The sequence below is a fragment of the Gorilla gorilla genome, chromosome 9 (assembly GCF_029281585.2).
Source record: "Gorilla gorilla gorilla isolate KB3781 chromosome 9, NHGRI_mGorGor1-v2.1_pri, whole genome shotgun sequence".
NCBI classification, from domain to species: Eukaryota; Metazoa; Chordata; class Mammalia; order Primates; family Hominidae; genus Gorilla; species Gorilla gorilla.
The window spans coordinates 12,883,718-12,896,180 of record NC_073233.2 but is presented as its reverse complement, the minus strand read 5'-3'; the positions used below and the strand labels follow the sequence as shown (position 1 = coordinate 12,896,180).

The 12,463-nt window shown below is 42.5% G+C and overlaps 2 protein-coding genes across 3 annotated transcripts in view; one reads left to right on the top strand and one right to left on the bottom strand.

Annotated features, from left to right (window-relative positions):
* Positions 1-12,463, bottom strand: part of DNHD1 (dynein heavy chain domain 1) — a 76,030-nt gene that overhangs the window by 11,646 nt on the left and 51,921 nt on the right. The window contains exons 22-27 of the mRNA XM_031007633.3: positions 12,111-12,303; positions 11,580-11,868; positions 2,240-3,857; positions 1,844-2,052; positions 1,433-1,637; positions 1,256-1,358 (exon numbers count right to left, since the gene is read on the bottom strand). Of these exons, the coding sequence (XP_030863493.3) occupies positions 1,256-1,358; positions 1,433-1,637; positions 1,844-2,052; positions 2,240-3,857; positions 11,580-11,868; positions 12,111-12,303 (2,617 nt within the window). The remainder of the gene's footprint in view (positions 1-1,255; positions 1,359-1,432; positions 1,638-1,843; positions 2,053-2,239; positions 3,858-11,579; positions 11,869-12,110; positions 12,304-12,463) is intronic.
* The window catches only part of RRP8 (ribosomal RNA processing 8), a 91,053-nt gene that overhangs the window by 45,361 nt on the left and 33,229 nt on the right, over positions 1-12,463 (top strand). The window lies entirely within an intron of this gene.

The window sequence follows — 12,463 nt, the reverse complement described above, 5'->3', positions numbered from 1 at the left end:
GGAAAATGTAGGGCAAAAAACTGGGAAAGGGGATTTCTGTTGCTCTCTGACTTTCTTTTCTTTCTTTGCAACTTAACTGAGTCTTGAGGTCTAATCTAAGCTGTTCATCCTAGGTGGTGAATAGTAGGAGGGCACCAGTACCTTTAAAACTCCAGGGCATACCATTTATGTAAAACACAGTGAAAACCATATTAGTAGACATGACATATGCCATGTCTCTGGAGTTGTGTGGCACTGGATGATAGTCCTAAAGGCACTTATCAGAAGAGCTGGCTAGGTATTAAGAGCTTAAGGCCTGAAACCCTAGTAGAAAGATTATCTGAGTGTGAGATGGGCACTAGTTCACTGCTCTGAAGTTATACCAGAATATTTATCAACATCTTGTGTAGTAGGAAAAAAAGGTGCTATTTTAGAATTCTTCTTATTAAAAACAAAACTGCTCTTTAGTTTGGGAAAACACCTTTAACTAGGAGTATTTGGCTTTAGAAGGTGTGATAAGCCCTATCATCACCAATTTTAGCCAGATATAAGAAGTTTGTTTATTCAAAGAATAAGATTGTTCTGTATGACAGCAAAAGGTTTTGAGGTTTCAACTAGAAGGGAGTGCTAAAGGAAAAATGGGACGGCTCAAAAACATTGTAGAGCAGGTGTTAGAGAGATGAGAGAGGAAACGAAAAGTTGGTCACTGGAAAATGCCTGGTAGAGGAGGGTGAGTAAGACAATTCAGGACACTCTTGTCTAGTATACCATTATAAATTTACTTCTGGTTCTATGCTATAATACAAATTTCTCCCTGCTGCCATCACCCATCTACATGTCCTCACTGTATGCAACAGTTTTGTTTGTTGCTTTTGTGGAAGAAAGGGTATGGGGACAAAGTGTTATGGAAAAAGAGGATAACTCTAAGAGGTGAGTGAGTGGTGACTGAGATGTAATGCCTGCCCCAACCCCCATGGGAATCTATAAAGATCTTGGCAGCATACTGAACTTCACATGATCATGGTACTAGGGGCAACCAGAAGCAGATGCTTGGGTTTCACCTGTTATGAAGAATCAATCTGGTCTTAGCTGTATCATGGGAAACTTTTGAACCTAAGCTGCAAAGGAGGAGGCAGCGGAGATCAGAGAGATTTCCTAGGGAAAGGGGAAGCTTAGGGGGACAAGAATTAAGGTTCATTCTGGTTGCTTCCTTTCAAGTCCCCTTTTGGGCTCCTGCTTTGACACCACCATGGAAGCCTCAAAATCATCTCCTTACCCTGCCGGAGTCTTTCAGCTGCTGTTCCAAGTCGAAGATCAGATTGGCATGGGTACCGTGCTCCTTAATCAGCATTCTCAGATTCTCCAAGGCATTCTGGACCCTGGAGATACAATGTGCTGGTGAGGAAACCCAAAGGAGCAGAAGGAGGTACACTGCAGGGAACGGGACACTCACCGCTGGGCCTTGTTCTTAATCTTCAGGATTGTCTGTTGCTGCAGCATCAGGAAAGTGTCCAGGAAGTCTAGGAAGGTCTTGGGGGTGACGAGTGGCAATGCAGGGCACAGGTGCTCATGGTAGTGGGAGGCCGAAAGGTGGATAAGAGCCATGGCTTTGGCCACACTGGGAATTGAGGCCTGGAGGTCTGGGTACTTCCAGGAGCCTGCAATGGGCATGGCTTTAGCCTCACTCTGTGAGCTTGTAGGAAAACAGGAAAGGAAAGGGATCCTCTCCTAGCTCAGGAAGAAGGGTAGGAAACGTGAAGGGGGCTCTGTAGGCTCTAGAGAGGGAGAGAGAGACTGACCTAGGTAATAACCCTCATTAGAGCCTGGTAGAGATGAGTGGTAAGGACAAGTAAAAAGGGCTTACCGTCATCAAGGGGTACACTATGAGCACCCTCCAGGTGATGCTGGGCCACCTTGACCAGGGCAGCTTGGTCCCAGGGTTCATAGCGGTCAATGCTGGCAGTGGCCAGTTGAAGGAGCCTCAGGAAAAGGGTGGAGGGCAGCTGCTTGTGGGCCTGTTTATCTCCAATCAGGAAGAACAGGTGAAGGTGGCTGCACACTTGCTGGTGGAACCTGTGGGCCAGGGCTCAGCTAATGTCCTCCCCTTTACCTTCGCTTGCCCCTCCTGGCCCCAGTCCCAGCCAGACCACTTAGCCCCAGTCTTCTCAGCCCTCATGGCAGCCCACAGAATTCCTTTTGGACTTTTGGCCAAGACAGCGTAAGAGCAGAGCAGATTCGCATATGGGGTTCTTGGTCTCACCTCTGCAACACCATTTCCTTCTTGATGTTCTGTTTGACACCAAGGTTCTCCCTGGGGAGGTGTTCTCCAATGTGGTCCAAATCTGCTTCTGTGTATTGGCCAGGGAAACTGCCTGAGGTTGCCAGGGCCAGGAGGCGATGAAGTGTAGTGAGATCCACACCACTGGGTACCAACAGAGCCACTGGCTGGCTTAACATGCCAGCATGCCAGCTGGCATCTTGTAGACATTGGAGAATGGCCTCCTCTGACCCAGATGGTAGATGAAAGAAATGGGCCTGACAAATGCTAGAAGCCAGAGTGATGGCAGTGTGGCGCCCAGTACCCAGAGCCCCCGAGAGCAGCAGGCCATGCTGCCGGGGCCTGGCCAGCACCCGGACCAGGCGGGCCACGTGCTGGGCCATGGAATGACACCGGGCCAGGTGGGGGCTCAACTTCAGTTGAGCAGCTGAGGTGGCCAGCTGCTCCTCTAGCTTCTCCCACTGTCGTTCCAGGTACAAGTTGGGGGTCTCAGAGTTAGGCCCTAGTATCAGCTCCTGACTGAAGACCAGGTCTGAGGGCTTTTCCTGGGGATGTAGTAGTAGCACTGGTAACAACAAGGGTGAGATCAGGTCCATCTGGGGTTTCTTCTGCCACCAAGTCTTGAATGATCTCCTTACCTGGAGCCTATAGTTGGATGCCCTTGTGCCTTTCTCTTGCCTTATCTTGTGACTTATGCTTTCCTTCATCCCCCTGCTTACTGGTCCTATGGATGGTGTTAGACTTGGATCTCTGGAGTTTGAGACTCTGGCGACCTGAAGGCCATAAGGTTCCTCTTCCTCCTCTGTTTCACTGTTGCTGTTGCTGAAGTCCTCCCACTGGGCCAACTCCCCTTCAGATTCTACTTCGGGCACCCTCTCCTCCTCCTCCTCCTCCTCCTCACTCTCCTGATGGTCCTTGCCCAGGTGCTGGGGCCCTGGCCCACAGCAGAAGACACTCTGAGCTACTACTAGGAGCAGCTTGGCACAGTAGGAGCGTTCCCTGGGGCTGTCCAGCCGGTCACAAAATGTTCTCTGTGCCTCATGCAACCAAAGACGCACCACATTGCGTGTGGCCATCATAACAGTCAGACAAGTGCCTCGCAGGCCTGACACCCGGCGCAAGTGCTCCTGGTGGTTGGGATAGTCCACAAAACCTCGGGAGCCTGTTCTGTTGGGCAGCAGCTGCAGGCTGCTCAGTAGGTGGCCTACAGAGTGTAGGGAGAAGTGGTAGTGTGGGTGGAGGGGTGAAGGCATGAAGCAATTGCACACAGCCTCCCAGGCCTCTACTGAGGCCCTAACCAGACCTTGTGCCAGGGCACGCTCCCGTTCCACAGAAGGGAAACGCTCAAGCCAAGCCTGAATGATAGGCACATGTCTGTCCAGCAGGGTGGCCTGGGTCATGCTTTCCAGGGCCAGGACTGTGAAGAGTCGAAAGAGGCGTGGACACAGTGGGCGCTCACAGTATCCTGGCACTGTGACAGTGGCAAGGAAGTTGACTGTAGGCTGCAGTGTCTGCAGTTCCAAGGTGCTGTGGGCATACACAGTGCCATCCATGGCCTGGCGCAGAGTCTCCAACACTGGCTGGCAGCTCTTCTCTGGGTCTATGGGACATGAGGAATAATAATGAGGACATGTAAAAGTCCACATGAGAGTATCAACCTGTTCCCTCTATTCCTGCCACACACGGTTCTAAAGGAATTTTGTGAATCTGACGTGTTGGGACTTGGTCACATTTGAGTAAGCTATTCTCCCTCCCCCACATTCTCCCTAAAATTGAGGAATTTCTTCTCTCTTCTCCCTAGATCCTACCTCTGTGACTTATTGTTCATTAACCGAAGGTTAATAATGATAATAATGAATAATAATTCATTAACTGAAGGTTAATGAATAATAAGATTTGGAAGCTGAGAAGGATAGAAACCAGATCGATCACAATTAGCGGGAAAGTGCAATCATTTCAGTCAAAGAGAATACAGTTATATCACATGTGCACTTAAAAAAAATCAACTTTAGGCTGGGAGGTGGTGGCTCACTCCTGTAATCAACACTTTTGGAGGCTGAGATGGAAAGATTTTTTGAGGCCAGGAGTTCAAGACCAGCCTGGGTAACATAGCAAGACCTTGTTTCTACAAAAAAATGAAAAATAAAATAGCTGGGCCTGGTGATGTGTGCTGTAGACCTGTCTACTTGGGAGGCTAAGGCTGGAGGATCACTTGAGCACAAGAGCTTGAGTGAGCCCTGATCGCACCATCCAGCCTGAGTGGCAGAGTGAGACTTTGTCTCTAAAAATAATAATAATAATAAATTTTAAAAATAAATTTTATTAAGACATGATTTACATACAACAAAATGTATACATGTTAAGCGTACAGTTCAGTGAATTTTGACTAATGTACACACCTGTGTCATCACCACCCCAATGATATTTAGAACATTTTCATCACCCTAGAAAGTTCCTCATGCTCCTTTAAAGCCAATCAATCCCTCTGCCACCACCATCACAGGCATTGTTATTTGATCTGATTTCCATCACTATAGGTTAGCTTTGTCTGTTCTAGAACCTCATATAAATAGAATCATACGGTATGTACTTGATCATGTCTATCTTCTTTTACTCAGCAGGTTTTTGAGACTCATCCATGTTTTTGCGTGTTTCCGTAGTTTGTTCCATTTTATTCCTGAGTAGTATTCTTCTGAGAACCCCCAGTTAAACTGGTGTTCTAGTACCAGAGCAGCCAACAACCCTGCCCTAACAGGAAATAAAGGGGAGCTGAGTGTGGGGGTTTACAGTGTGCCTTTCACAGGATACTTCTTTTATCTGATGGACAGCCTAATGCCTAGTTGTCTGACCTGTGACCAGAGAGTCCTTCACACAGAAAACTTATTCTGGTTCTTTAGATAGAAGGACAAATTCAATACACCACAACAATAGGAAACAAGTTCAAAGATTTTTACTTAATCCTGTGCAAGGAGGGCATAATGAGCCAGGAGATCAGTCCTCCATCCTCATGTCACCTGAGGCAGCAATGAAGAGTCAGATTGAGAGAGAGAGAGACAGAGAGAGAGGGAATGAGGGAGGAAAGGAGGGATGGAGGGAGGGACTGGCAGTATATGTAAGGGAATAGGGTGTGGGTCATTTTAAGTTTTCAGGCAAATGCCTGAATGGCCTGTTTTTAAAGGAAAGGAGGCAAAGCAGGGAGCTAGTCTGCGGGGTGGGAGAGGCACTTCTAAATTCTTATCTCTTGCCACCACCTGGAGCCATTTGGGTGGAGATGTGGATTTACCATTATACAGAACAATGCTGCTATGAATGTTCATGTATACTAAGTCTGAGGATATGCGGTTCTCATTTTACTGGGGTGAATACCTAAGAGTGGAATTGCTGGGTCATACGTTAAGTAATATTTAATTTTGTAAGAAACTGGCGTATATTTTTTATAGTGGATGTACCATTTTACATTCTCACCATCAAAGTGAGAGTTTCAGTTGCTCTACATCTTTGAAAACACTTATTATTGTCAGTCTTTTTAATTGTCACATGGTGGTTTGAATTTGCCGTTCACTGATGCCTGATAATATCGAGCATCTTTTTGTATACTGTTGCCCACTCATCCATCTTTTGTGAAGTGCAAGTCTTTTGTCCATTTAAAACATTGGGATGATGTTTGTTTTCTTATTGAGTTGTAAGAGTTTTTTATGTATTCTAGGTTCAAGTCCTTTGTCAGATACATGTATCATGCATGTTTTCTCTGTCAATAGCTTATTTTTTCATTTTCGTAACAGTGTCTTTTGAAGGGCATAGGTTTTCAATTTTGATAAAATTTAGTTTTTGTGCCCAAGAAATCATTGCCCAACCAAGGTCACACAGATTTTTCTCCAATTTTTTTCTAAAAATGTTATAGTTTTAGCTTTATGTCTGTGATCCACCTATAATTTATTTTTATCTAGATTTTGAGGTAGAATACATGGTTCATTTTTTTCCATGCATATATCCAGATGTTCCAGCACCATTTTTTGAAAAGGCTATCCTTTCCCCCATTGAATTATCTTGGCACATTTATTAAAAATCAACTGGCCACATATGACTATATATCAGATTTTCTGTTCTATTCCATTAGTCCATATATATATCCTTATACCAATACCACACTCTCTTCATTACAACAACTGTATAGCAAGTTTTAACATCACTAGTATAGGTGTCCCAACTTTGTTCTTTTTCAAAGTTGCTTGGCTGCTCTAGATCTTTTGCATTACCATATAAGTTTCAGAATAAGACTGTCAACTTACCAAAAAAAAATCTGTTAAGATTTAGCTTGGCATTGCATTGAATCTATAATCATTTGGGGGAGAATGAAGACCTTAATGATACTGACTCTTCTGATCCATGAACATCATATATTTCTCCATTTATTTACGTTTCCTCTATCTCAGCAATATTTAGTCATTTTCAGTGTACAGATCTTGAATGCTTTTAATTAAATTTATTCCTAAGTATTTTATGCTTTTAAATGACTTTTAAGTGATATTTTAAAATTTCAATTTCCAATGGTTTGTTACTAGGATATAGAAATACAAATGATTTCAATGGATTGATTCTGTATCCTGTGACCCTGATGAATTAACTTATTTATTGTAGTAGTTTTTTATGGGGTTTAAAAAAATATTCCTTTGGGGTCTCTATGTAGACAATCATATTATATGCCAATACAGACAGTTTTAACTTGTCTTTTCTAATTTTAAAAGCTTTTATTTCTTTTTCTTAATTGCATCGATGTGGTCTCCAGTACAGTGTTGAATAGAAGCAGTGAGTATGTTCTTGCCTTTTAACTGATTTTAGGGGGACAGTATTCAATATTTAACCATTAAGTATGTATTTAGCTGTAAGTATAATAGATGCTTTTCATCAAATTGAGAAAGTTATCTTCTATTCCTAGTTTCCTGGGAGTTATGGAATAGTGTTGGAATTTTGTCAAGTGATTTTTATCTATTAATATTACTTACTCATTTGCTCCTTTATTCTGTTAATGTGAGCTACACTGATTGATTTTTCAATGTTTAGTCAGCTTTGCCTTCCCAGGATAGACTCCGTTTGATCTTAAGATATTATTCTTTTTGTATGTTGCTGAATTTTATTTAATAATATTTCAGTGAGGATTTATTTTTGCATTTAGGTTTATGAAAGATAACAATTTATTTCTTTGCTTGAAATGTCTTCATCATGGCTTAGTATTCTCCATTTTCTGAAAAAGTATATATAAGTTGTACTTTTTTTCTAAATATTTGATGTAATTCAACTGTATAACCATCTGGGACTGGAAACATTTATTATTATGCATTCAAACTTTTCTTAGGTATGAGGCTGTTCATTTTCTATTATTTTTCTTCTTTTGTTCAGGCTTTGACAAGTTATGTTTTTGTAAGGCATGTGATATGGTTTGGCTCTGTGTCCCCAACCAAATTTTGTCTTGAATTGTAATCCCCATATGTTGAGGGAGGGACCTGGTGGGAGGTGAGTGGATCACGGGGCCGGTTTCCCCCATGCTGTTCTCATGATAGTGAGCAATTTCTCATAAGTTCTGATGGTACATCTCCTCACCCCACCCCACCCCCGCCAACTGCTATGTAAGATGTGCCTTGCCTCCCCTTCGCCTTTTGCCACGACTTTAAGTTTCCTGAGGGCTCCCCATCCATGCGGAACTGTGAGTCAATTAAACCTACTTATATATATATATATTTTGGGATGAAGTTTCGCTCTTGTCACCCAGGCTGGAGTGCAATGGCGCGATCCTGGCTCATTGCAACCTCTGCCGCCCAGGTTCAAGCGATTCTCCTGCCTCAGCCTCCCAAGTAGCTGGGATTACAGGTGACCCCCACCACACCCAGCTAATTTTTGTATTTTTAGTAGAGATGGGGTTTCACCATGTTGGCCAGGCTGGTCTCAAACTCCTGACCTCAAGTGATCAACCTGCCTCAGCCTCCCAAAGTGCTGGGATTACAGGCGTGAGCCACCATGCCCGGCCTAACCCTCTTTTCTTTATGAATTACCCAGTCTCAAGTAGTTCTTTATTGCAGTGTGAAAACAGACGAATACAGCATGTATCCATTTCACCTGTTGCTAAATTTATTAGCATAAAGTTTTTCATAATTTTCCCTTATTATCCATTTTTTAAAACTTTTTTTTTTAAATGAGGGTCCCACTATGCTGCCCAGACTGGTCTTGAACTCCTGGCCTTAAGAAATCCTCCTGCCTAAGCCTCCCTCCCTAGTAGCTGGGATTACAGGTGCATGCCACCATGCCTGGCTCCCCTTTTTTTTTTTGGAGACGGAGTCTCGCTCTGTCGCCAGGCTGGAGTGCAGTGGTGCAAATCTCAGCTCACCACAACTTCCACCTCCCTGGTTCAAGCAATTCTCCTGCCTCAGCCTCCCGAGTAGCTGTGACTACAGGCACATGCCACCATGCCCAGCTAATTTTTGCATTTTTAGTAGAGACGGGGTTTCACCATGTTGGCCAGGATGGTCTCAATCTCCTGACCTCGTGATCTGCCCTCCTTGGCCTCCCAAAGTGCTGGGATTACAGGCGTAAACCACAGTGCCCGGCCCTGGCTCCCTTTTTATCCTTTTAAATATCTTTAATAAAACCTCTTTCATTCCTGACATTCAAAATTTATGTTTTCCTTTTCATTTCTTGATTTGTGTTAATAGGCGATTGTCAATTTTATCTTTTTCAAAGAAACAAAATATGGCTTTGTTGATATTCTCCATTGTTTGTATGTTTTTCTATTTCACTGATTTCTGCTCTGTTCTTTATTATTGATTTCCTTTTAATTGCTTTGGGTATAACTTGCTCTTCTTTTTCTAGAGTCTTTAGCTGAAAATTTAGGTCATTGATTCCAAGCTTTTCTCTCTAAGATAGATATTTAAAGCTATAACCTTTAGTTGCATCTCACAAATTTTGATGTTTTGTTTTCATTATTATTTAGTTCAAAACATTCTCTAATTTCTCTTGTAATTTCTTTTTTGGTACATTATTTAGAAGTGTGTTAATTTTAAAGAATTTGGAAATTCTCTAGGCATCTTATCAATATTTGTATTGTTATGGTCAGATAAAATATTATTTAAAATGTTAATCCTTTGAAATTTGTTGAGACTTATTTTGTAACCCAGCATATGGTCTATCTTCATTCACCAAATGTTTCATGTGCATTTGAAAAGAAGGTGCATTTTGCAGTTGGTGAGTATAATGTTTTGTAAATGTCAGTGTGTTGCTAGTGTTACTCAGATCTTTAATGTCCATACTTTCTTGCTCCTTGTCTTATCAGTTATTGTGAGAGGCATATTAATTTCTTACTATGATTTCAGATTTACTATGTCTCTTTTGTTTCTATTGGCTTTTTTTCCCTGTACTTAAATGTCTATTTTAGGTGTGGACACATTTAAGACTTTTGTCTTTCTGATGAGTTGAATCTTTCAATTATGAGATGTCCTTTTCTATCTCTGGTAATATCCTTTGTCTTAAAGTGCTTTGGTATTAATATTGCCACATCAACTTCCTTATGCAAACTATTTCTGTAGTAAATATTTTGCATTAAAAACTTCTTTTAATCTATCTGTGTTTTTATATTTAAAGTGCATCTTTTGGACAGCATATAGCTGTAGAGATCTTAGGGTCAGTTTCTATTCTATTGCTTGCTTCTTCTTGACAGCAGGTCACATTATTTTCTGGGGGTTTTTGTTGGCATGTCTATTCATTTTTTATTTTATACTGGATGTTCTGGTGGTTGTCACTCAAGGACACCTTTTACATTCTGCCAGCAGTAATATTCTTCACTCTACAATGTTGCTGAAGTCTCTTCTCAGCTGAAATCTCTTCATATATCTGACTGTACCACTCTTTACTCCTTCTATTGTCTCTAATTTTGTGCAAATTCATTGCAAAGACCAAATAATATAGCTGGAAGGAACTACAGGTTTTGGAACCAAATAGACTTGAATTTTAATCTTGGTTCTGACACTTAATAGCTAGGGTATCTTGGGCAAGTTCTAAAATCTCTGTCTCTGTTTCTTCATCTTTAAAAGAATTGCAAAAATTCCCCATCTTACTTGGCTTTTATGAGCACTGAAGATGACATAGACATATCATAGAGCACATAGTAGATATTCAATAAATTGTACCGGCTATTATTAAGTACGAATACATCTGGTTCAAGTTTTCTACATCTCGTAAGAGACTTCGCTGTTTAACTGGATAGCCTATCCAATGCTTCAGCCCATTGACTTCCTTGACTCCAACAACCTCTACCTAAAATTCACTTCCCAATCCCATGGCCATATTTAGAAACTCTCATCATCTAGAGGCATACCACTTTGGAAACTTTACACTTCAATATCCCAAATTTTTATCAAGATTTTTCTCCTTTCCTTTGTTATCTTGTCTTCTACAAACTTTTATTGAGCACTTACTTCCTGTTGGGTCTATCAAAATGAATGAGACAAATTTCTGTTCTCTGTTCTCATAAATCTCCAAGTGTGGTGAAAGGGACAGATAGGCAAGCATACAATAATAAAATCATGGTTATCACAGATTATTGTACAGAGCACAGGATGGATATCTAACCGAGCCTATGGATCAGGCTTCCTGGAGAAGCTTAGGTAATTTAGAAATAATAAGTAGAATTTAGCCACATAGAGAAGGCAGAGAGGACAGCAATCCCAGGGTCTAGAGGAAGCCTGACTTGTTGAGTCCAATTAGAGAGAGTGTAAGAGGACACAGAAGAAAGCCTCATCACAGAAAGCTTCGTAAGAGCATTTGTCAGATTTCCAAGTAAAGATCATCTGAACCATGGAAATAAGTGGAAAGATTCAAGAAATATGAAGGAGGTAGGATTGAGAAGACATGGTGACTGGATATTGGTGAAGGAGAATGAGATGTCAACAAGATTTCTGGCTTACATGACTGGCTGGGTGGTGAAACTAAGAGGACACACAGGAGCAGATTTTGGCCGCGGGGAGATGATGAGCTCAGGGTTGGGTCTGAGGTACCAACAGGACAACAAGGTGGAGACGTACAGTAGACAGCTGGATAGACAGATCTGGTGCTTGGAAAAGAAGTGAGATTGGAGACAGATTTAGCAAAGCAGAGATGAGGCCATGAGAGTGGATGGGATTGTTCAGGGAGCATATGTAGAATGAGAAGATATTAAGAACAGAACACTAAAGTTAGATCTACAGACATATATTTGAGAGTCAATGAATATTGCTAGGGATTTTATAGTCTCAAGAGATGACAGTAGCTCCTTCCTTCCCTCTTTGCAGCTCCTCACCAGAAGTGGCTAGGTGCAGATCCTCCAGCAAGAAGAGGAGGGAGGGTTTAGAATCCTGGTGATGCCCAGGCTGTGGGCTGGCTTGTGTTTGGCCCTGGATTCCTCTGCTCAGCAGGAGACGGAGGTGGGAGGAACTGAAGGCAGGGTGGATGGGGCTGTATATGTAAGGGTGATGTGGCTCTACCAGCACCTCCACAAAGGCTGACTTCCCTGTTGCTGCCTCTCCAGCCAGCAACACTGGCTGTCCCCCTGACAGAAGCAGGTCCACCACATACAAGAGCCGTTCAGTCTGCAAGACAGAAGTGGGACTTACTGCAGCACCTCCAGTATAAGACAGTAATCTAGCTGAAAATAAAAGTCTAGGGGACTTGTCCTAGAGCTGTACTTGGAAAATATTTCATGTATTCTTGTGATTGTGAAAATATATCAAAGAAAGGGAGCAGGTGGGCCTCAGCTGATCTTTGAACATGGATTACCCCTAAAATAAGTCCTGAAGTTCTAACCCTAGCTCTTGCCTTACTGTCCTCACACCTGGATAGAAGGGTGAAAGGTGCCCAAAGTTCCTTTGATGTGGCTGCTCAGGTACTGGCCAGTGAAGGGGACCAGTGTTCCATCTTCAGGGCTTACATGTAGATCAAACACCAAGGCTGAGGGTGGTGGCTCAGGGTAGTTGGAGAGGCGACTAATAGAATCCCTTATGAAGGTATCAAAGATGGGCCAGAACCTGCTCAGAGGGACACACAGGCAAAAGCATCAGACAGTTACAACACTTCCATTTATGACACACTCACACACTCCACCATACCCTAACAGTGATGTCATGTGGGTTTTTACTTCCATGGGCCAGTCCATCTCAGCCCTCTGCATCTCCCATCCCCCATCCT